This window comes from Aythya fuligula, chromosome 2 (assembly GCF_009819795.1).
Source record: "Aythya fuligula isolate bAytFul2 chromosome 2, bAytFul2.pri, whole genome shotgun sequence".
Classification (NCBI taxonomy): Eukaryota; Metazoa; Chordata; class Aves; order Anseriformes; family Anatidae; genus Aythya; species Aythya fuligula.
Genome location: NC_045560.1, coordinates 61,730,692 through 61,756,719, shown reverse-complemented (window position 1 = coordinate 61,756,719; position 26,028 = coordinate 61,730,692). Strand labels below are relative to the sequence as shown.

The 26,028-nt window shown below is 34.5% G+C and overlaps 1 protein-coding gene across 1 annotated transcript in view; it reads right to left on the bottom strand.

The window, feature by feature from the left end:
- Positions 1-26,028, bottom strand: part of BBS9 (Bardet-Biedl syndrome 9) — a 202,466-nt gene that overhangs the window by 132,309 nt on the left and 44,129 nt on the right. Inside the window, exons 10-13 of the mRNA XM_032181069.1 lie at positions 11,154-11,335; positions 7,440-7,516; positions 4,213-4,266; positions 16-118 (exon numbers count right to left, since the gene is read on the bottom strand). Of these exons, the coding sequence (XP_032036960.1) occupies positions 16-118; positions 4,213-4,266; positions 7,440-7,516; positions 11,154-11,335 (416 nt within the window). The remainder of the gene's footprint in view (positions 1-15; positions 119-4,212; positions 4,267-7,439; positions 7,517-11,153; positions 11,336-26,028) is intronic.

Below are 26,028 nucleotides of genomic sequence, written 5' to 3'. Positions count from 1 at the left end.
GCTATAAAAATTTACCTAAATCATTGAAGATGAACTGGTCACAGGTCACTGCTAATGGAGCTTGTACACATACTGACAGGTTTGGTTTCTGTGCAGTCACCCTGCTTTGTACTGTTACCTAAAGAAATTGACACACAGAAGTACTTAAATAAAGGAATAATTTAATTTATGTATAGCAAATGATTAGAAAATAAAAAGCAAAAACAAAAATCTGCAAAGAGCATTCAGTGACTGTGTTTAAGAACTTCAAATTTCAACTGCAAAAATAATATTTTCCTTTTACAATTTTTATTTACCTACAATGGTATGAAGTAACAATTTAAAATGCAACAAAAAAAAAAAAAGACGTGACTTCTCACATTCTTTGTAACCTTAAGCAAAGGCAACCTAATGCTAAACTGCTAGTTAACATATTAAAATATTTTCCAAATGTCATGTGCATTTCTTTCAATGTGATAAAAATAAAAATATTGCCTTTTTTAGATAACTAAAGCAAAATAAATAAATAAATAAATGAGAACAAAGCTAACCTAAGTTATTTCCTCTAACTGCAAAGAACAATTCACGGTCTTCTGAATAACTTTAGAATTAAGTTCTATTAAATTTTTTTACAGAAACAAATTCTAAAACTCCATATACAGGATACCCAGCACAACTAAATCTCTAGATTACAAGAGCTGACCTAACTATAAAGCTGGAACAGCTGCTTCTATTGCAGAAAGAACAGGCTACAAAAACAATGGTTATCAAAATAATGTCCTTAAGTCAGGTCTAAAAAGAAAGTACTGTGGTGACCTACATCTGAACATGGTCCTGCACTTGGTGCACAGCAACCCCATGCAACACTACAGTCTGGGGAAAGAGTGTCTGGAAAGCTGCCCAGTGGAATGGGACTTGGGGCATTGGTTGAATATGAGCCAGCAGTACGGCCAGGAAGGCCAAGAGCATCCTGGCTTTTATCAGAAATAGTGTGGCCAGCAGGACCAGGGAAGTGATTGTACCTCTGTACTCAGTTCTGGTGAGGCCGCACCTCAAGAGTTGTGCTCAGTTTTGGGCCCCTCAGTACAAGAAGGAAGTCGAGGTGCTTGAGAGTGTCCAGAGAAAGGCAACAAAGCTGGCAAAGGGTCTAGGGAAAAGCCTTATGGGGAGCAGCTGAGGGAGCTGGGGTTGTTTAGCCTAGAGAAAAGGAGTCTCAGGGGAGACCTCATTTCTCTCTACAACTACCTCAAAGGAGGTTGTAGTGATAGGGATAGGGATAGGTCTCTTCTCCCAAGCACCAAGTGATAGGACAAGAGGAAATGGCCTCCACTTGTGCCAGGGGAGGTTAACATTGGATATTAGGAAAAAATTGTTCACTGAAAGGGTTGTGAAGCATTGGAATAGAAAGCTCAGGGAAGCGCTTGAGTCACCACCCCTAGAAGTGTTCAAAAAATAAGTAGATACGGTGCTTATGGACATAGTTTAATGGTAGACTTGGCAGTGCTAGGTTAATGGTTGGACTTGGTGACCATAGAGGTCTTTCCCAACGTAAATGATTCTATGGTCTGTATACACACGGACACTATCTGCCAATATCATCTGTTTTGTATTGCTGGTCTACCAAGTAGCTCACTATGGACAGGTAAAATCATTTTAGGAAAATACTACATGTTATAGAATGATTGAAGTGTTAGGAAGCCAGACTACTTTAAATGAATTAAGAGCAACGTTTACTTTGGTTTAACAACAATACATCTGAGCTACAAACAGGCGTCACGTCATCCATCCACAGGAAGGATCATATCCAGCTATGTACATACATCAGGTAAAGAGCCTCATTCTCTGAAGCCAGAATTTCCATAAAAGAAACAGTGAAGAAGAAATCAATGCACTTACATTTATTAAGCTAATTAAGTCAGGTAAAAACATACAGATATGAGAATACACACCTCAGAAAATTTATAGTCAAGACAGAGACATTTGAAGTCACTGCTAAACTTTATTCAGAGCATTTCTTCAAAAGCAAAACAATGTTTTTCACAAATTACTTTTGGAGACAATCTGTTCCATGCCCCAGCCCCAAAAGAAGGGCACACAATTCTAAAAAGTCATTTTTGCCCTCAGCCTTGAACTGTTTCAGGTCCGATGTAATTCAATGAATGGAGCTATGTAAACCCACTTGCATTATCTTTAAGCCAACCAGCTGGGCACTGACAGATCTGCTGACTACAACCACAAAAAAGTTTGGTGCAAACCAATTATCTATTTATCATCTTTCTAAAACAGCTACTATACCCAAATAGGTCACTTCAGATCTAATTTAGGCAACATCTACACATTTTCCAGTGGAAGCACCAACTGCGTAATTTATCAGGTTACTTTACAAACTCAAATCTTCAACAGTCTCTAAGGTATGAAAGGGCTGTAAACCACTTAGAGCTGCCAACATCCTGCATGCATGCATTCCAGCCTGAAGCCCAGCCCTCCAAACCAGGTGAGTCAAGGATGTTTTTAAGCATCTTCTGCACTCAACTGCAGTTGTAGAGAACTTGCTCGGTTATGTTGGGCTTTCTGCTGTATGTAAGCCTGAGCTTACATATGGAATGAGAGGGATCCTCTTATACTGTAACTTTTGTCAAGAGTCTAGTTTTATTAAAACTTTTTCTGACAGGCCTCTGGTTTGTATAAAATTTAAAAAAGTATTAAAAAAAAAAAAAAGATTTTATATTAAGTGTCACAAGTGTTGGAAATTTTTTAATGCATAATGTATTGCCTGAAGATTTTTGTGGGTACAATGGCCTCTATTACAATGACCAAAGAACATTAATTAGTAGCAATACCTACTTTGCAGAAAAGTTACAAGTTTATATGTATGTATATAACTGTTTGTAGTTCTATCACTCAAGAAAATATTTAATTTTGATTTGGATTTTTATAAAATGTTAAGTTGTCATTAACTTGTCCTAATTCAGCGTTCCAGTTCAAATTAGCCTGACAAGCATCATACCATGCAAACCTTACATGCAATTATTTCTTACTTGAATAAAAAAAACAGTTATAACTTTTCAAATACTAAATAAATGAATCCATTAACTATAATGAGTTTTCCATCAAGTGCTATTATTTTGAATGGAGACATATATGAAGATCAGTTAAATTAACATCACAGGAATTAAAAAGGTGGAAATAATTGCATGAATGAAAACTAGGTTTACTACTTTTTGATTCATTAAAACACATAAAATGCGTAAACAAGTAAACAGGAGGGGAAAGCAAAGTCTTCCCATTAAAAAGCTTATCAAGTGTTTAAATACATACATACATATTTTAAACGTTTCTAATTTGCCTTACAGTAATAAGCAGATGAGAGAGAATGATGGGAGTTATTCATGTTCCTGATATTGAAATCATTGCTTCTCTACAAAAATGGAATTTGGTAGTTGTATATATAATACTTTCCCTTGTAATAGGTCACTTCATTTTAAAGTGTGGAGAAAAATGCTGAGCTAAATACAACTAAGTTACAGTAATATAAGGGAATTCATTTCAATTAATAGTCCAGTCAGGCTCTGTCACTCAAGACAGAGGCAGAATTTGCAAGGCTCTCAGAAACAAGGCCCTAATTTTGCTCCACCTGAACTTCTACATAAGCCTCTCAAATTCAAAAAAAAAAAAATATATATATATATATATATTACGCAATATTGAGGAGAAACTACACTTGCACACATGTACACACACATGCACATTTATACTTTCTTTAGAATCAGAGGTAACAGTCTTCACGGAGGGCTGCAATCGTATGAGTTTTCAAATTAAAATTTCCTGGCTTTTTTGTACTAACAAAAACTGTGAGATTGTTTTTACACGAGAAAGTCTATTTTTACTTATTGACAACTGAAAAGGCAGCTAGAGATCACCTTCAAATTTTGAGTAAATATTTATTCCCTTTGAAAAGTGTTGGAAAAATATTCTTAAACTTCAAGAACAACTTCCCTCCACCCTATTTTGTTTGTTTGTTTGTTTCTTGATAAACATCACAGAAATAAGATTCTAACCACTTAAACAGAAGGCATGCAAGATAAACACCTGTTATATGAAGGAAAAAAAAAGTATATAACAGCATTTCAAATTCTATTTATTTTCATAATCCAAGTGAAATACACAGAAAATATTACAGGTTTTCTAAAATTTGTCATCACTGTTTGCTATGGTTTGAGTAAGGCACAGTACCTTTACTGTTACTGATGGTACTACCTCTGCTTTTACCTCACTGTCAATGGCTTTCTGTGAAGAAAAAGATGAAAACAGAGTAAATTCAATATTACACATGAATGAATGAACACAATGAATGTAATATTACTCTCCTAACATCAGTTTGGTAAATAGGGAATTAACTGTAAAGGACTTATCATTCTGATGACAGATTAAAATACACAAAATACATTTCTGAGCTCCTGAAAATGTAAATCCTCTGTTTGAAATTGCCTGCAAAAAGGATAGCAAAAGGTCATGAATGTTGTGTATATAAGGAACTAATACACTTTGATGTATATATGAATATTTGAAACTGTTTTGCTTGGCATGCTTCTTCCTACTGTATATTTATTTCAATTTTGGAAACTCCTCCTGTTACTCAGTAGGGAAAGGTGACCTCCAATCTGCCAATGTATTATATACACATCTTAGCATGTACTACAAACTCATTGCACACAATCTTCTAATCAGAAATATATTTTGAACTTCAAAAGAATATTATGGCAGGCATTTTTTTATTCCCGCTTACATCTATTTCAAGATGCAATTCCATCTAATGAAAAATTCATCTTGGCACTACAGCCTGTTTTAATATCTTGTTATATGCTCAGATTTCATTTTGCATCAAGGTTGTCTCAACAGTTTAAGAAGTGTTCCAATATGTTTGAACCAGTTTATTTTAAAGGAATACTTCACTACTGCCGTAATACTAAATTCCTCACATGAATGTGTACCTTCTCATTATAAGAGTAAATTTAAAACAATCCGCTGTGCTCTATCCCCACTCTTTTTCATCCCAGCATGCCACCATGAAGTTCACATATGCAAAGCTCCTAAGAAGTCAGGAAGTTGGTAGGCTCTCTCTAGAAGTAGGACTTTCATTCAACTACTGTATACCTTTTCACAGTATAAAAACATAGGGTCTTTCATACTGGATTAGATGATTGGCTTGTCAAGTACACTGACTCTGACAGTGACTAGTGGATGATCCTGAAGAAATAACATGGGTGCAAAGAGACTGATTCTTGCCCTGGTCTACTATATTCAGCTTTCAGAAATCAGCTGAGAGTTCCTGAATCAGAGGCTGTACTTAGGAGGTGGTGTCAAATAACCATAATGGTCCTCCATTTGATTATCTAATCCATTCTAATATATCTTTATACTCTGCTCCTACCACACATCACAATTTAAATCTCTTCAAATGAGCAGAAGTAGTATTCACAAACCTGTAGAAGCCCTAAAATTATTCTCACATCTGCTTTATTGATCCTAATTCATTAAGTGTCTTACTATACATTTCCTTCCTAGATAGATACTGAAGGAACATCTAGGAAATTCTACGTCTCAGGAAACTAAAATATATGGGTGGCGTTGGGCAATAAAGATTCAAGGCCATGATTCATTTGGTATATTGAGTTACTTATATCCAAAGCAGACCATCTACAAGTGGAAGACTGAGCAAATGAGTACAAGATTAGAGCATTCTACAGGTCTAACAATTTAATTGATGTGAGCAGATTATTACAATTAGCCAAGATCATGTCACTGTCCTTTTTTTTTTTTTTTTTTTTTTTTTTTTACCATCAACTAGTCTTTTCTGTAGGCAAGTGCTAGGCCATATTATAAAAAGGTCTCTTCATCAACTAGTATCAGCAGCAGCAGTAATAAAAATAGACTCAAATAAAGTTATCAAATAGACGTATAAAAGTATTTAAAAGCAGTTTTGTGCATTTTTAAAACATTAGTCATGAAAAATTAGGTTTGTAGAAATCAATGGCTAGATATGACTAATTACAGATGTTATGTTACAACGACCGTGTTTCTGAAAGTCTCACATGAAAAACCTTTAAGCAACAATATAAGGTCACCTAAACGTTAATTTGAACTGTTTTTCATAAGTTACATATGCAAATAAGAGCAAAAAACTCTATCTAGGCCGCTATGCCAGATAATATTGAATGATACCTTGCTGAAGATTACTCATTACAATGCATCATTGAGTGATTAGTACATTCTATCTTTAAAAGATCCACAGGACTACACTTCTGTTTCCCCCCACATTAGTAACTGCTTTAACAATTCTTATTACAAAGTTATCCCAGATCCTAAGAAAGTTTCTTCACTTACTTTTGCTTAGCCAAGAATTGAAAAGGTCCCCAGAAAAAAAAAAAAAAAAAAAAAAAAAAAAGATACTAAGCAATTTTATTTACTCAAGTTAAAATGATTAACAAAAACGTGTTTTAATTGATGGACAAGTGGGTGCTATGCAGAAACTCAGTCCCACAAATATAAACAAATAGAAGTCACTATTTCAGATGTTTCAACTATCATTATGAGAATAAGGCTTATTACAAACTGAGCAATAGGCCAGAAAAGTGCACAAGACAACATTACCTCAAACAGTAAATATGACTGCAAGCAGCCTTAAATATTGCTCATAAAAAAAAAAAAAAAATAGCATATGCTTACTTATGCATTGCAAGTTGTTAATTTTATAATCATTAGAGCTATGGTATGTACATTTCTCTTACAAAAATACCTCATATTTCATTGCTGTTTTCAAATCTAAAAAGCTCAAGTACACAACTTACATCCACTTACCCAACAGGCAGCAGTGAACTTTAATAACTCAGTATTGTGCAGTATTTTATATAACTAAATTGCTAAAGGTATAGTTATTGACTAATTTTCAATTTATTTCTAATTCCCTCTCCCAGTGATCTGAACTGTTAAAGACAGACGAAAGCCTGTCAAAACTCTAAAGCATTAGAATGTAGTCTCTAAACATATGCTATAATGATAATAGCAAGTTAGTGGTTATTAACAGCACAATTGCATGATGGAGAGCAACATGTCAGGTAGCAGTAGATATGAGACAGTCTGTTCGCTTATTTGTCTGAAAGTCCCTGAAGTCCCAGGACCATATGAAAAGCCATGGAGGCAAATAGCACTAAGTAAGAGCAGGACCAAGAAGTGGTCACAGTACAAAGTTGTAAATTATGCACATGGGGACAGCAGATATCTGAAATACAATGAATTTGGACTGTTAGCTGCTTTGCATAAAACCTGGCACCCACGCTGAACATGGCTTGGTCCACCCGAGGCAGATCTGAACACTGCACCTAAGATTTGGCACTGCTTGCAAAAAGGGGCTACTACGACTTTCAAAAAGGTTTGCTATTTCGTTTTATACATGTACATACAGATTCTGCATCCAAATCTGGTGAAACTTCTGCAGTGACAATTAGATCTCTCCGTTTTTCAGACTGGGGTAAAATATCTGAAAGAAAACAAGAAAAATCATTCATCTCTCCTTCAATTGTGCATCTACATTCCTAAATACAATTCCAAGAGCATCAATTTCCAGACTTTTACATAATTACACCTATTACTCTAATGAAAAAAAAAATGCATATGCTCTTTGAACAAAGGAAGTTCTGAGTTTTGTACAATTTCTATAGACAGCCTAAACCTGATTTGTGCATGAAAAAAAAAAAAAAAAAAAAAAAGTTTTAGATGCATTCTACAACATGATTTTACATATACTACTCATGATCCAGTCCCAGGAAAAATATGAGAAAGTTTTTGTTTTGTTTAAACTTATTTCCACATGTGAATATAATAGTACACCTATAGTAAACAACCATCTCCAAAATACACAGCACAGGTCTCATTTGGTGCACTTTCATCTAAATAATTTGATAATAAGCCTGACAGAAATGTTCTGCCTAACATAGAACATAACATCTGTAGCGTAACTAAAACAGATTTTTAAAGGTTTAAGAGTGTTTTATGTTATATAGGGCTTGGTTACAATATGTTACCTGATTATTTCCAGGAATGTTAACACACAAGGTAAAGAATGCCATGAACTCACTTATATGCATGATATGAAACCTTATACAGATTCACATATGCAAAAAATATCACAAGGATTAAAAGCAAGGCATTTAAATACCATAACAAATTATATAATCATTTTGAAGGCAGAGAAAGAAGAGGAAAGAGAAAGAAAAAGGTCTAGCTCTGTGGTATTTGTGTCTTTCTGCAATGCACTTCTATCTCTCAAAACCAAATGTGTCAGGGAAAAACAAACAAACAAACAAAAAAGGCAGGAAATTCATAGTTCCTAAAGTAACAAACAGTAAAAAACTTAATGAAAGATGAAATTAACATTTTCATTGGAAAAATGACTGCATGAGCACATTCAGAAAGCTGCAAGAATTGTATTGTATAATAGGGTCCTGAAAACAACCCACAACTAGTAAGAAGCACATTATGTCTCTTTCTAATAAGAGAGTCACTGGAAAAAAACTATTAAGATAAACAGAGAAATTAAGATTTCATTTTCTTGTGCTCAAAGAAAATTTTTACTTCCTCCAAGATCACCTACTGAAGAAGCCTAAGTCTGTTTCATAGTGCCATTACCACACAACTGGTTCTGACAATTGCATAAGACTCAACACAACCCATTGCACATGTATGGATAAGAAAATATCTTCCTTTTCTAGCCCTATTTAACCATTTCTCCTTCAGGATGTTTTTTCAAGCAAAGTATGATGCAACTTCTGTTGTGCTATCATCTCTCTGTTAGAAATAGGACACAGACCAATGTTTACGTAGATCCTAGAATGGTTTGGGTTGGAAGGGACCTTAAAGACCATCTAATTCCAACCCCTCTGCCATGGGCAGGGGCACTTTCTATTAGGCCAGGCTGCCCAAGGCCCCATCCAACCTTGCCTTGAACACTTCCAGGGATGGGGCATCCACAGCTTCTCTGGCAAACTGTGCGTGTGCCTTACCACACGTAAGCTTCCATTTTTTTCTTGATATTAAACTGAGTCAAATACCTATGGTTAATTGCTTATGTCATCCAGACTGATGCAAGTAACATTAGAGTTATGTTACCTTAGCAGTTAGGTATTTTAAAATATTTCATCAGTTTGTAATATAAAAACTTCTTCTCAAAAATGTATAAAACAACTACAGTTCAACAGTTTAATGGTCAGCACTGAACAGAAATACATGACTTATTTATGGAAATAACTGCTCTAAGTTTTTTATATGATGACCTAATTCTAAATGCTTTCCATTTTTGGAAGTCAAAGTGAAACAAAGAAAAATTATTTCCATGTAAGGGTATATGTTTTCAAAATAACACCAGCTCTTACTGCATACATGTGAAATCACAAGACAGAAAAATCAATGGTTCATTTTAAAGATCATGTTTAGAGTAACTGAATGGTGACCAGCACTCAAAGGTATTTTGTATTCAACCAGCCATGATTAACAGTTATTTTAAGACTTAGTTAAAAGATCTAAAAAAAGCCAAAATGAAACACAGCCAAAACATCCTAAACTGAAAGGCATTCTTTATAACTAAGTGAAAAGTTTTCCGACAAGCTTTACATCCAGTTAAACCAGTAAAAAAATTTCATTAGAGCATATCTCCACAATAAAGAGAACATTCATAAAAACACATCTGAAACCACCACTGCAATACCTTAAATCAGATTAGAAAGATCTTGAGGAAGAAAAAAACAAGCAAGCAAGCAAACAACAACAAATTAAAAACAAATGAGTAAAGTTAAAAGGTCATCAATACTCACAGAAAATATGTCAGTCTTATACTATCACATTTTTACTAGAAAAGTTACGAAGGACGTCTTCTTACTCTAAATATCTTCCATACAATGTGTTAAGATAAATACACAAACATTTATTCACTTCATGAAGGGATTTATTCCTTCTATCATGTTATTCTTTCCTTTGGTTATGATAGCCAGACAAAGCATTCAAATACTTATAAGAAGGGCTGTGGTAAAAGCAACAAAATTTTACACCCATGCATATATGTTTAAATAACCAATTACTGGGTTTGTTAAATTAAACAAACAACCTAAATTAGTCTATTATAACAATAATTGACAAAGTTATATTTAATTACAAAAAAAAAAATCTTTGCACTGTAGAATCAAGCTTACGAATGTAGTTTACAAATCTCTTCTCATTTTCTAGGAATTTTCAGCAAAGAAAACCACAACTATTTCTTTAATGCATTTTAAGAACATGCTAACTATCAGCAAGAAGAGATTTTAATTGGTTCTTTCTATTTGTCTAAGACAGTTTTCTGTAGAATCATATGCTTCCAATTCCCTGCGAGAGTTAGATCCACTGTTTAAAAACTCAGTTATGAAAATACAAGTTTTGCATGATTTTTGTAGAAATCATGTGCTGATACTTAACTAACTCAATGCAAATTATGAGAATCAAAGAATATCCTGAGTTGGAAGGGACCCACGAGGATCATTGAGTCCAACTCCTGGCTCCACACAAAACTACCTAAAAAACAAACCATGTATCTGAGAGCGTTGTCCAAACACTTTTTGAACTCTGACAGGCTTGGTACTGTCACCACTTCCCTGAGAAGCCTGTTCCAGAGCATGAAGCCTGTTCCAGTGCCCAGTGTGTGCACTGTGGGTAAATTCCAGTTTACCATGTTAATTTAATTGGCTTTTTGTATCTCTTAGTATGTTTTTCAAATACAATTGCATTTGAAAGAAGCAACAGAAAAGTTGTTTTTAACACAAGTCATTCTTTATTAACTGCATGATGTTTAAGAAAATTTGTAATAACAATGCAGAGAATTTGACAATATTTCTGCTCTCTCTGAAGCCTGAGAGGTATAGCAGGCTGTTGCTGTGAAATTACTGAAATTTTCTTGCTGTTGGATAGTATATGCAATGTCATTTTTATCGTCAAAGTCCTTGCATTAATGAGAATTATCTGCAATCAAGCGTAAATATCTTGAAAGTTCCAATAGGCATTATGAAAAAATAAATATAAACTGTACATACAAACAAATGAAACCCAGTTGGTTAAACATGAGTACTTTTATATAAATGAGAGTAATATACCTTGTGTTTTCATAGCTTCCCTGATAATTTTCTGTAGCTCTTTCATTTCAGCATTGAATTCTTCATAGTTTACTTCTTTAGACTCAATTCTAGGAGCCTGGAAGAATGAAGGATCAGTTCCAAGGTAGGAACACTGCAGATGTCCATTTTCACTCAGAGTAACTATAACACCTTTCAGATTCCTGCATATTAAAAAAAAAAAAAAAAAAGTTTTAGAAATTGTAAATAGTCATGGGAGTGATTATAACATTGAATTTATGTTTCTACTGGTCCACCTACAAATCTAATAGAACTTCCTGTTTTTAAGAGATTATTTGACCAAGAGAAAACTACAATATTCTTCAATTCAGATGCATTTATTTATATTACACCTGTTTATTCCAATTGCACCTACGGACCACTTTGTGCTAGAAGATTACTTAAATATCATCCAAATATTTCAGAATCTGTTTAAATAAGACAAGCAAAGGAAAGGACCAGAACAAACAAGCCAAAACAAGCTAAGTAGACAGTACTGTTGATGTAGCCATTTTTTCCACAAATTGTTACTTGTATGGATAATTACTTGTATGGATAAGTATGGATATTCAGGTTGGTATGCAGGAAGAGGAAGTAGCTAAACAGAAAACCAAGTAAGGGAAGGGAAAGGATGCATTAGAACACATCACTAATCAATAGAAAAGGTTCATAATCAATGGAAAAGGTTCACAGTGAAGACAGTACTAAGGGCTTTGACGGTATCAGTAGCCCCTACTTATTTTTTGTCTGCTGCTACAACTGTGCTGGCTTCGAGCCCTGGCTGGCTCTTCCCTGCAGTGCCTGTCTGTAAAGAGTCCACATGGATCCAGAAGATTCCCTTACATTACTCTGGATCAATACAAATGAGTGTTTTACTAGCTATGCTCCAGTCTATTTTCTCTGCAGGGAACAGTATTTTGATAAACCTAAACCTCCAAAAATCCCAATCATACTTTGTTTATATGATCATGTACCATGCATATAAAATACCTAGGAAGGTATTTAATAAATTATGGGACTGATGAGACTACTGCCATATTTTGCTTAACTTGAAGGCTATTCAAAAATAGAAGAGGCACTAAACAGTAAAGACGAGCATGGATGGTAACAGCAAAAACTAGGAGAAACCTAACTCACACTTTATTTTTAAAGCACTCTTAATTAAATAAGTTTATATTTATTTTCATAATCACAAAAAAAATCATATTCATGCCAATAATTTGCTCTTATTTCATACTTAGAACAGACAGCCTCTGTGTCAAATACAAATGTCCTTGTATTAATTAAATATATGTTGAATTGTATGTTTAATTCCTAGATGCATAGAACTTAATTTTGATAAGAAAGTATAATGCATTATCCCACTAATCAGATGCACATAAAATGTTTCTTATATAAATGTTCAGCTACAGTTTGTAAAGAAATAAAAAATATTTTACCCTTTATACATTGATGCCATTGAAGAAGCCCAACTAGTTCAATCTTTGTTGAAAAAACAGGTAGATATTTTAAAAAAGTATTCAGTCTGGTTTCCTACAATGTCCTGTACCATGGGGCTCTAGTACACGCATTGGAAAATTCATTCCAAAATTTTCCAGGGTGAGGGAATTATGAAGTCAACAGGTGTCACTGATTAATTTTGTCAAGTGATGGTTTAATTGTACGTTCAGAATATACATTTTTTTAAACACAGAATGCTAAGGCCAGTATCCAAGTGTTGGTTTCTGTATTCTAATCAAGCATTCTGGAAAAAAGGTCTGTTGTAGTTGAAATCATGTGAACTCTGTACAGTTTGAATCTCATACAGAAATGATGACCCCATTGGGCTAAGCACTATACAGACAAGCAATTGCCACAGGTGAGCTGGAGCTTTCTCTTTCCACAGACAGTATTTTTTACTCAGTGAATGAAATAGTTCAACCAGAAGATGTATGTATCTCTGGAAATCTTGAGGGGGGGCGAGGGGAGGTGGGGGTTGTTTGTTTTGACAATAAGTACCTTTGTCTTTTTCTGCAGATGGAACACACAAAACTAAAGTGCCTTCTGGAACATAGTAAAGACTGTAAACACACCATTCCTCTTCTCTATCAGATATGTTCCTCTTAAACAGTCTTGTCTTTCAAAAGTACTGTTCCTACTGCCACAGAAATACTTCCAGCAACCTCCTCAATTTTTAGTTTTTAAATATTAACATTCACTACAAAAAAATAAGCAAACTGTAAGAAGAGCTTGTCTTTGTGAGCAGCATAACACTGAGGATGTAAGGTCAACTCCAACAAATACTTTAAGAAAACAAAGGAGACTTAACTGACTTTCAATTTACCTATCCGGTACCTATGTTAGCAGCCATCCTGCAAATGTGATGGCCTATTTGTGACGTGCAAGCTTTGGGGCTTGCATAATTTTTTTCTGACAAGTTAGAAGTTCTCTGTCCCAGAGTGAGATGAAGATGAACTGAGTACAAGCGTTGGTCTCTCTGGCCATTTGAATTTTCGTTGCACTCCATATAGTTGGTTGTTTTGCTCAGGACTGGGTCTATTGCTGGGTATACATGCGGGACTGACCAGGTAGGGCTCTGTTCATCCAAGTTTTCTTATGTCCAAAAAGCTCTCTACAACACATACCTGGGATACATTTTCAGAATCTTGAGATAGCACATGTAACAAACACATTGGGCTAACTTGGAGACCTGCACGGGAACAATGCAAGGAGAGAGACTTGCCAACACTTGGGCCATAACTCAGTCTTTATAAGGTATGCAAGTAACATTTAATGCACGGGATTTCGCCTAATGACTGCCAAGCTTTTGCAAAGAACTGTGCCATATTGGCCATAGGTGAAGAAAAGTCCATAAGAAGGGATATTGTTGAGGCAGATAAAGGGAAGTTGAAACTTCCATGCTTCCAAATACACTCTCACTATTTGCTATTTAGTTACAATAAATAATGTCTAAATTATTATAATAACTACTAAAAAGTTCCATATGACCTTGTTCCATAAGTAAAGAAAAAAATGACTCCTGAACACAACACAATTTTAAAATTTCTTTCCTGAGGCTATGAATCCATTAAGCTAAAAAGGAAAGCTCCATGAAGACGTCTGAATGTGAATCAAAGGAGATGAAAAAAATCTAGCTACAATGTTAGTAATAAATCTTTGATGATATACTACTAAAGTATAAGATTCAAAAATGGTTTGTAAATATAGTCCTTCCCTACATATCTTTAAAATTGACAGTCATCTGCAGATAAATTACTCTATCAAATGAAATCAAATCAAATCAATGAGGTGATTTCCCTGTAAAAATGATGGTTTTCTTAATGACTTGAAGTTTGTCAGCAAAAAGTTTATATTACAGAATGAACATTCAAAAACTCCACCATAAAATAAACTCACTTTGACCAACTTTCCTTTCAGCCATGACATTCTTTAATTTTTCACTAATTCAGAGACAAAAGCATTGGTTTAAGAAAGCAGCATAAGAAATGACACTTTTCCTTTGTTTCAGTTAGCATTCTGTTACATCCTAAAAAAGACTTTTCAATATGAAACATATACAAATGTTTTTTAAAAAATGTTTTTGGTTTTTTTTTTGTTTTGTTTTAGTGATCATCCCTTATTAATGCTGTCTGTGAATTTGTATATTAACAGAAACAATAAGAGAAATATGGCTATCAAGTTGTAACATATGATTTATAACACATTAATTTCTCTGTTAAAGCATTTGTCAGCCAGTCAAGACTGCCTTATTTCTCAAGCTTTTCTAACAGTGGTTAAAGACAGCAAGGGGGAGGGGGAGTGTATTTAACATTTTTATAGTAGTTTCCCCACAGCTACTGCATTCATGCAATATCCCTGCAAATGCCATTACTTCATTTGGCACATTCTACACACAATCTGGAATTTCAATTACTTGTTAAATTTCTTTTATTGTAAACTCCCCCCCCCCCCCCCTTTTTTTTTTTAAATATATATCACACAATAGTCAAAGTAATAGCAAATCCAAGGGGACACTTTAATAGTAAGGAACTTGAAGTATGAAATAAATTATTCTGGTATCTAAAATAACTTTACAGTACAAAGCAACTCCTACTCACATATGGTAATAATTTGAAAAAAAATCTTTTATTGGATTCTGGGTAATAATAGTGGCATATGCTTTCTGTAGGTCTTCTCTTACTAAACAAATTGCTCACAATATTTCTTAAAGAAATTAAAATGCTTTGCATGTTTCCAGTTATATAACACCACATTGATCAGTCAAACAACTGACTTAGAATTACATATTGAACTTCTGAGTTCTACTTGAAGAGAAAGCTAAGCCTTGGACAAGGTCTGATTATTGACAATATTTACAGTTTTAATTATTTATGTTTATAGTACCAAATAAAACTTCTACCTCAATTTCAGAAGCAGTCTTTGCAATTGGTATTACTCACATCCATAATTTTATCAAACAAAATCTCTGCAGCGCTACTTTTAGTCACTTATTGATAATGAATTATTTATAAACAACTGAATTCAGAAAATAAATCCTGAATTGTGCTCCAATATTGTAAACCTCATTCTCTTCTCATTTTATCACCCTCTGAAATAATTACATGCAACAGCAAAACTACAATTTCACCTTTTTGCTTAGTGCTTTTGGAAAAACAGTTATTTTACATCTCTCTACCATTTTGACATCATTTTAGTCATAACTGCATGAAGTATTTGATAAAATGCTGAGGGAAGACCAGACTACTTTTAATAAACTAAGAACTTTCTAACATGAACTAATGCAAGTAAAGGTCAAAAGCCCATCTTACTCTGTTATTTAACATATACTCTGAAATCGAACCCTCGAGGAGCTGAATGTTCAAAGTATCACTGAGGCAATTACTCACAGCTACGACCAATCTTTAACTGTAACTGGGTATCTCTGGATCTCCCTTACACTCCTCTGAAAATCCTCACTAAAAACCTATTCAATTTTACATAGAAAAGGTAATATTTGAATGTGTATGACTTTACCATATTGCTAAGAATCTGTTTGCTCTCAGAAGTTAGAATTCTTTCAAGGCTATTTATATTACATATTTAACATGATTTACACACTCTAAAGAGGGTATTTAAAGATAATGTAAGTATGTATTCAATTGTAATTATTTACTAATATGTATCATAATGAGCATAATTAAGTGCTCTACCTGTAAAGAAAATTATTCTTTGTCCTTCCTATTTATGACCTAATTTTGGATTGGTGATTTTATCAGAATGTCAGACAAATCCAGTTTAAAAAAATATATATAGAAATGCATGCAAGAGGAAAGGTGAAATGAAACATGATTTCATCATGATAACCTGTGGAAAAGCAGTTTAAAAAAATGTTACGACTAAGCCACCAGATCAAAACATATCCTTTATTACAAGCACGGATAGTTAGTGAAAAAACTTGAATTTGGGCAGAATGTTGCCATTTTAAATGTTTGCAGGATTCTCAGGTCCTAGCACTTATGCAGTACTCTCACTCTCTAGGAGTGGAGATATTTTCACTAGCCACATAACTTCAGCACCTTTACACAGTAACATCATGCAGCATACATGCAAACCAGCAACTTACTGGAAGACAAGTTCAGACAGTTGTTGAGCTGGTTTAGTTTTCCATTTGCAAGAGACTCTTTGCCTAAACTGATATGCTGTCTGATGACAAAATAAATAAATAAAATAAAATAAAATAAAATAAAATAAAATAAAATAAAATAAAATAAAATAAAATAAAATAAAATAAAATAAAATAAAATAAAATAAAATAAAATAAACACCATTACTCATAAGACACATAAGTTTGGGTCTCATTACACGTAAGTTTGGGTCAGGGGTCTTTTCAGCCAGACCGCTGCTGCCACCTGCGGGCCAGCACAACGTGCTTCCACAAGGCTTGCACGGACAAACCAGGTGGCATTGCCTTCTCATGCAAGAGCCCTGAAAGCTAGCTATCGTGTCGCATTAAATGAAACACGGAGTTATTTATTTGTTTAACAGGGATAGTGTACTAGCCTGACAGTTTAAATGTAAGGGGTCACTGTATGAAACAACAGCTTAATGAACGCAGTCACAGATTTCCATGCTAATCATCTTTACCTGGTTCCTTAAGGTGCTGGTGCTGCCCAGTTAGACACACAATTTAAGCTCATGCTACAAATTACATATATGAAATTTATCTTTTCTAATGGACTAAGAAATGTAACATCATTTTGTTTAAAACAAATCAAAACAGTATTTCAAAAGCAGTCAAGGTATTTAATAAAAACTCAAGTAGCCTGCTATGGAACAATACAGATTTAAAATTATCATTCATCACAGAAAAGAATAAAAGTAGAATATTCAAAGTGATGCCACAGGCCTCTAAAAATACATGATCTTACTTTAGGCAAAAACATAAAGAGTTCTGAAGTATAAGATCCAAAGAAAAGTTCCTAACTTCTATATTTCATTTCAAACTATCACTCACTGTTCAATATCTAAGACATTGAGTGACAGTATCTGAATTAAAATTAAAAATAAAGACTGGTAAGAAAATCTGATGCCTTTAAATAAGAATGCAGCCTCTAAGTCAGACCTCTAAGAGAAATTAAATTGTGATTTCATTTATGGCAGTACCAATGCTAGGAGTGATAGAGAAATTACAAACAACTGACAGCTAACAAGCATTCCTACACTTGATTCCCTCTTAGATCTAAAACAAAAACTGTTGTTTTGTTGTTGTTGTTGTTGTTTTCCATTTGTACTCTTTCTCCTGAAGTTTAAAATATGTCTCAAGGCCAAGCTCCCTCATAGAATGATAGAATATCCCAAGTTGGAAGGGACCTACAAGGATCATTGAGTCCAACTGGCACCACACAAATCAGCGGCAAACAGGTACACTGCAGCTTCCAAAAGCTCATTAAAGACTATACCAAAAGGTGGCAGCTACAACACTGTGAATATAGTACTTGGGGTCCTCAAAAGTTTACCCTTCATCTAACCCATATAACTTCATCTTTTCCTAGTTCCAGGTAGTGGTTAAGTCCATTACACTCCAGGCAAGCTGGAGCTGTCCCTAGCATCTGTTTCTAAGGACAGGTAAGAAATGCAAAGGGTTGTACTGACAAAATCTACACTCTGAAGAGTTTATTGTTTCAGTAAAAACTTATTCTTAACCATGGCCTTCATATAAGCTCTTTAATATTAGACTATATGTGGGGAAAATTAGACAGCTACCTACAGAGTACAAAGAGGATAGATAATAAGACTAACCATAATGACAGGTATCACAAGTTTTGGAAGATGTCCACGGCTATGGACATGTATTTTTAAGCATCATAAAACTGCATTTCAAGAAACCATTTGTGAGGTTTGTTTTAGTCATATTCCATAAGACGCATGAGCTTAATACAAACAAAGCTACATATCTTACAATCAAAACCACTGTTTAGTGATTATTACGTTACATTAGCATTCTAACTAGTATTCTAACCCATCATGTTTCAACAGTGTGGTGGTTTTTTTTGTTTGTTTGTTTTTGTACTGCATACTGCCTCCTAACCAGCATCATCGCATACAATCATTTCTAAAAATGCCAGTCTATTGCAGAGACCCTTGGAATCACAGAATCACAGAATCACAGAATTTCTAGGTTGGAAGAGACCTCAAGATCATCGAGTCCAACCTCTGACCTAACGCTAGCAGTCCCCACTAAACCATATCCCTAAGCTCTACATCTAAACGTCTTTTGAAGACTTCTAGGGATGGTGACTCCACCACTTCCCTGGGCAGCCTGTTCCAATGCCTCACAACCCTTTCAGTAAAGAAGTTCTTCCTAACATCTAACCTAAAACTCCCCTGGCTCAACTTAAGCCCATTCCCCCTCATCCTGTCACCAGGCACGTGGGAGAACAGACCAACCCCCACCTCGCTTGGACTTCCAAGTTAATCAAATCTGAAGGGGGGGGGGGGGGGGTTGCACCTTTTTCCACTTTTGGTAGCCCCTTAAATTCTGTGCACTCAGTCAGATTCAGCTCTCTTTCTAATGCTCTTCCCTCAGGGCAACAGCAAATCACTCCCTGTGGAGCAAAGAAAATCACTAGCATCTGAACTTCTGCCACTGGTTTCATATATGCCCCACAGATTCAAGTAAGTTTTGTGAGTTTTAGGGTGTTTAAGGAATGTAAGTATAGCAAACGAATATCTTTACAGCAGAAAATTTACTCTAAAAAGATTGAATAGTTACATAACTTTAGAAACACTGAACTCCAGAAATTAATTTCTACATTTTCCTCTTCAGCTCTTCACGCTTTTATATGGATGTGCCTGCAAACTTAAAAATACACCAGCATTTCAGGCTGGAAAAAATCCATATGCGATTATTTTTAACAACACTTATCATTGTCCCCTTACCCTGCCTTATAAAGGGCAATACTGCTCTTTAAAAGGAAATCTGTCACTCTGCACTGCTAGATGGCTCTTGCCTTCATAGCTTAACATGTATATCCCAGCTGCTAGTCCTCACATGGAAAAAAAAAAAAGAAAATCATTCATGTTAATAGCATAATACTCAAGACTCTCAAAATCAGCAGCCCTAGACTGTTCATAATGACTGTTTCTCAAACAAGCCCTGCACCTTCCTTGGCAGAGCAAATGTCACAATATATCCGTAACTCCAGCCCACTGCTAAATACTGAACTCTAACATCAAGTTCAAAATCTGATAGTTATGTTCCACTCTATGGTAACATGAAGAAGCAGAGAAATTGCAGGCTAACAAAAAAAAAAGCCCATCCCACACAGTATTTTTGTTAAAGCAAATATTAAAGTTTTTAATGTTGTATTTTATATTAAATATATTGATATTTATTACATATTAATACTTATATAATATTAATAATGACTATATATTAAAGAATAAGAGGGGAGAATTATTTACCTTCTTGTTCTTGAGCAGTTCGAATTTCCACTTTTAAGGCTTTCTCTAGAACTATGAGGGTAGGAATATTTTACCTGTTATTATAAAGAAAGCCAAAACCCTTACAAAACCACATGACTATAAAAACTAGGCTTTTTTAAAAAGCAAATAGGTGACATGCAGTAAAATTAGGAGAACTGGCAACACGGGTATGTGATTAATATTATACCACATATATACAATTTGAAACTTTAACTTGCTAGAAAACCTCAGTCATGAATCGGGATACACTGGACATAGTACTTGGCATATCTATGCTTTTTTGCAGGATCAGAATCCTGCTAAGGTAAAAACAAAACAATCAAATCCACATTTTGTGGCTGTGTAAACTACACACATTAAAATTATCTCCTTGAAAGACTTAAAAATTGCAATATTTTGTACTGCTGTCTCTTGACAAAGGCAGTGGTAATTCAGAGATGAAAAACAGATGCAATCATTTTCTTTTTTCCTAAAAACATATCTTTAAAATGCAATTATGCTTAAGTAAAAAGACTGTAGAAGTTTCTGCATTTAACTTCTCAAATCAGGCAACATATTTTTACAGAACACTCAAATAAAAATTTATATATATACACACATATAACTGAACAGTTCATACTGTGCGTCATAACTGGCACTGCTTCTATTACAGTACTACTATACAGAAAAAGGAAAAATCTTTCAGCAAACTATAAAGTTTGATTCCTGCAGTTTTCTTTCCATAAAACCATGTAATAAGTGCTAAGTTTTGTTGTTTTTATATGTAAGTTTTGCCATTTTTATATGCTGATTCTTTAACAGTTGTGGTAGCTGTGGTGATGTCAGTTATAATAAGGAATAACAGATGGGCTGGAATGAAGAACAAAGTATTTTCTACCATGTGGATAGCTAAGAAAATTCAATCAGACAGGTTTTATTTTGACTCCACCCACTATTACCCTATACATGATTGCACTTTTACACCTTATATACTTTATGTAACTACAATATTTCTTCGTATTTTACCCAGTTAAATTCAGTTCCTGTTGCCTTTCCACTGTTTGGAGAGCCCAGCTACACAAAGTGCATTCACCTAACCACCCAATATACTATGACTCTGTGCCAGAGAATGAGTTTTAATTTCAAGTTCATATTTGGACCAGACTGATAGTTTCTCACTTGCAAATTGATTTCAGATTTTAATTTTCTTTAAAAAATAATATTGGAAGCTAAAACTTCATAAAATAATGCATATTTTCAAGCAGTGGTTATATACCAGGCTCCTGAATGCCTGTCTTTTGATTGATGTATTTCAAACTGTTCAGTCTGTTAGGCTACATGTGATTCCAAATCTGGGAAATAAACAAAACATTGAAGAATTTAAGCACTACTGCATGCTCTCTTCTTTGTGGAGACAGGTTATTGAAGCAGAGACTTGCATATAAACTTTTTTCAGATAACATACCATAAAGTTACAAGTATGTTAGCCATGTCAGGCGCAAGTTATTACTCATATATGGAAGATAAGTCCTCCATTCTACCAGTGAACAACAGTCACTAGGGAACTGTGAATTTATGCTTCATTAGACAAATAGGTATACAAACTATGTATCTCCTCCCAAGTCATTTTAATATTATGAAATACTATCAAATCAGAAAATCCAAAACGTGTATTGGATTAAATGTTTTTCTAGAAAGAAAAAAAAAAAAAAAAGTAATTCTCTTCATGGACACACACTCAAATAACTCTAAAATTATTTTTTATTTTCTTTTGGGCTAAAGATGAGATTGTTTTTAAATGCAATAAATATATTGTTCAGTTTTGCATTCCTCTTCAAAATGCAAACCCTAGTATCCCTAATGCAGTCTGAAGTGCAGCAGCACTTATCAGTTGGATATGTTTAAAGTCTACTGGAGGCAATATAGCGGCAATCCCTACCGGTCATCAGAGTCACCAGAGCAGTATTTCTCAGCCTCACATGTCAAGCTGCAGACTCACGGGGAGAGACCAAATAGAAACAAACTAGTGGAATACACAGTAAACTGCTAAGCCAGAAAATAATAATCATCATCATCATCGCCCAACCCCTCCTTACACATTCTTTTGAAGCCAGGGTGCAAGCATCAAAAATTTTTTTGCAGGCACTCCTTGCTGTTCTTAAGATCCTAAAAGAGCCAAGGCCAAGAAAAATAACATTGATGGTTCAAAGGAAAGAGGCAGCTAGAAGTAAAATTATAACTTAGCCCATAGCTAGAGACTATTGCTTCAGTAAAGTAACAGTTATTGTTTCCAAAAGACTTTTAAATATTTCAAAATATTGTAAAAATATTCTTTTGTACTGCACCTGCATAACTGTAACACAAGTTGGGATTTACCAAGAGATAAAAAAGCACAGTAACCTACCATCACCACATGGAACAATACATGCACAGAATTCAGACATGCACAAACTAATGTTAGGAGTTCAGATGTGACCGGTACATAGTCAAGCCTACAGCAATCATACATGGAGAAGTAGTAAGAACAACTAAAAAAAGACAAAATTTCAAATTTTCATTTTCAAATGTCAGTTGTAGATATAGCACTTAGCAGAAAACAGCTTTCTGATTGCAAACTGAGCAAAATACAGAAACAGTGATGAAAACATGGAACCCTGTGATATTTTTACATGGTCATTCCTCAGTATAAACATTGGTAAATTTCAAGTTCATAAAGAACTGAAGTGTGGATAAAGCTTACTAAGTAACCTTGCTTGCCATTCGGAACATTTGAAGTCTACTTTTATTTCCTGACTTTTCAATAGTTACTTTTGTTTAAAAAAAAATATGAATATATATGTGTCTGTGTGTATATATATATATATATATATTAATTTCTACCCTCCACCCCAAATAATGGAAGTATATTTACAAGTTTAACTCAAGCTAAAATGTTGGCTTCTGGAACTTTTAATATTTTTAAGAAGCTCTGAAATTTTTATTCTTTAAAGGTGATAAATTATTCCTGAACTACAACAATAAAAAATAAAAATAAAAACACCGGCACCACACTTTTCCAGACTACCTTATATTTGTTCCTCAGAGAACATACTGCTCCATAACCAAGTAAAATGATATTTACCTTACAAGTAAATGAAAGTAAAAGCAGTATTCTAGTAACTTTCACCAACCTGTTCATACCTGTCAACCCTTCATAATAAAAGGAACCCCAAGTTTTACAAGGTATATATCATATGTATCATTTTGCAGGTTATTTGCTTCAGCAATCTTTCTTCTATAAATTATAGTCTTTTTGCTCACAGACACAATAAATATAGAAGCTTACAAAAGATAATGTTGGTTTCCATGTTTTCATTTCCAGGTGCAGATCCTAAAAACGAGGCACCACATATGCAAATCATCTTTAAATCAATAAAATAAAGTTTTTTCTTTGGGGCATTTCTAATTAAATTCCAGTGAAGCTGAAGGTGAAAATATCCCTCATTTAAATATAACGTTCACTGATAAACTGGTTCCTAAAGGAGTCCACAGTAGATTAAACATAGAAGGAAAAAAATATTTTTCCTAAAACACATCCCCTGAACCCTGAGAGAGGGCTGGTTTACTGTTAGAATCATGTGTCTGTAGATAATTTTCCCCTTTTCCCCTATACATGTACTAGCAGACTTCATTTCTTGATGGATAGCCCAGAGCACAATGAATGAAAACTAGGGCAACATTCAATACCACCTGGGGGAGCTGGGGAGAAGGTGTATTTGAGAAAATCTATGCCAGTTTACAAGTAAAAAAAAATAGGCTACCTTTTTAGTATTCGGAAGGTTTTCAGATCAAACACGAAGGACATGTACAATCAAAACCAAGTAGTAAAATTAAGACTAGCCAGCTTAAAAAAATAATAATAATTAAAAAACAAAAAAAAAAGTTCAGAAAAACAAAGTCCTAGACTTAGAGTGTTCATGCTTTCCTGTTGCAAAAACAGATTTCTAACTTGGAAGCGATCAAAACAGAAATCCCTTTCCTCAGACTACATCCAAGCTATAATGTTGTATCTATGTGGTTTTAACTCAACACACAGTGGCATTTCAGATGTTTGTGATGGAAACATCCCTGAGGCTAACAACATGAGCTATTTTGCTTCAGACTGAATGCACCTTAACATAATGTTCTAGTTTCAGGCCAGCCAGGTCAGAGTAATACTTAGTGCAATCAATCCGCCATTAAAACATGGTACTCTTAGGAACAGCTTTGCCAAGTGAATTAGTGTCAAATAAATAGAAAAGTGGATGGTCTAGGCATTTTAATCCACTCCAAGGGCCTTTTATGGTCAAGCGTACAGAGACAGGATAATTCAGGCACAGAAAAACAAATATGACCTCTAATAGGCCCTTAAAAAGTGGCTTTTGCTACTTTCTCAAAAAGTTATTTCAGATGATTCAGACAAACATAACCCACCTTTGTGATGGGGAAAGGATTAAGTCACTTGACTTTACAGGCTCAAATCCCTGGCAATAGGTAAAGAATGCCTTTCATATAAGGCATTTGAGCCAACAGGAACTTTAAACAACCTTGTCAGAAGCACATTCTTATAGGCCTAGTCCTCACACAATTACCTGAATAATGGGAGAGGGTGAGAGGAAAATCTAATACATCTAATACGAAGCACCAAAAAGTGACTGCATCAAATCTTTGAACATAAAAATATATTGCTCATGAAATTTCCTTTGCAAAAGAGATGCTGAGGTGCAGTGAAGGTCTTGGCAAAGAGGTCTCTCCAGTGAAAGAGAGAAATCTAAATTAAAGGATAAGACAAAAGGGAATAGCAGTTGAAGTCAATGCAGAGAAGATGTATGTAACTATGTGGGGCAGCAAGCACATATTGGTGCTCACAGTTACTGTTACAACATTGAAAAATGAGGTGGAATAGGTATTCTTCCAACTGCTTTGTGTAACTTCCCAAATTCCAGCGGTTTTAACTGCATCATATGGACAGCTTCTCTTCAAAGCACTCTAGAAGGGTGTGGGGTTTTTGTTTGTTGATTTTTGTTTTGTTTTGTTTTTAATGTGGGTTTGTTTGTTTGTTGGGGGGGGGGGGGTGGAGGGAGGTCTTTCGTTTGTTTTAAATGAACTCAGGCAGAACACCTAGACCATCTTGAAGAATTTCAGCCTCAGAGAGAATGCTTTTGTACAGTTAGAGCTTTAAGGATAACGACCCAGGACTTTTCAGTTAGAAGCTGAATGTGTGCTATGACCTAGCAGTTTAAATTAATCCAAATTTTCAAGGCGAGTGGTTACGCCATTGAAACAATCCAGGCAGCATTAAGCATTTAGGACTCCCCCTGACATTAAAACAATGTCATCAACATTGTTATTAAGTATTACACATTAATAGAACCAGAATATAAACCTCTAACAAAATAAGGGACAAACTTTTAAAACAGTGATTAGAACTGAACTTTCAGTTCAGTGACAATAGTTATAGAGATCTTCAGGTAAAACCCAGAGTAACATAAAATCTCAAATTTTTGCTTGTAGTTCAAGTTTCTGATCAAAAGTTATTATAGGAAAACTTGCTTTTCAACTCCCTGACAGACAACATTAATGTTTTTACAACAGAAGAAAAGCAAAATGTCTAGTTCAACAGCTTAAAAATACATCATTTTTACATTACAGACACACCGTACTAAAAATGTTACTGGTTATTTTTGATTCTACCTTTTCCTTGTATGATTCTGAAAGTGGTGTCATGGAAACCAAGCAATTTATCTTTGAGTTTAATCCCAAAGGTTGTAATGTGTTATTATCATTATTTACAAACTGGTATTGCAATAGGGAAATACTGCATTTCACATTATTGTGAGAGGAAAAATAAAATCATAACAAGTAAGGAAGAGCACACTAAAAACACAAGTTACTT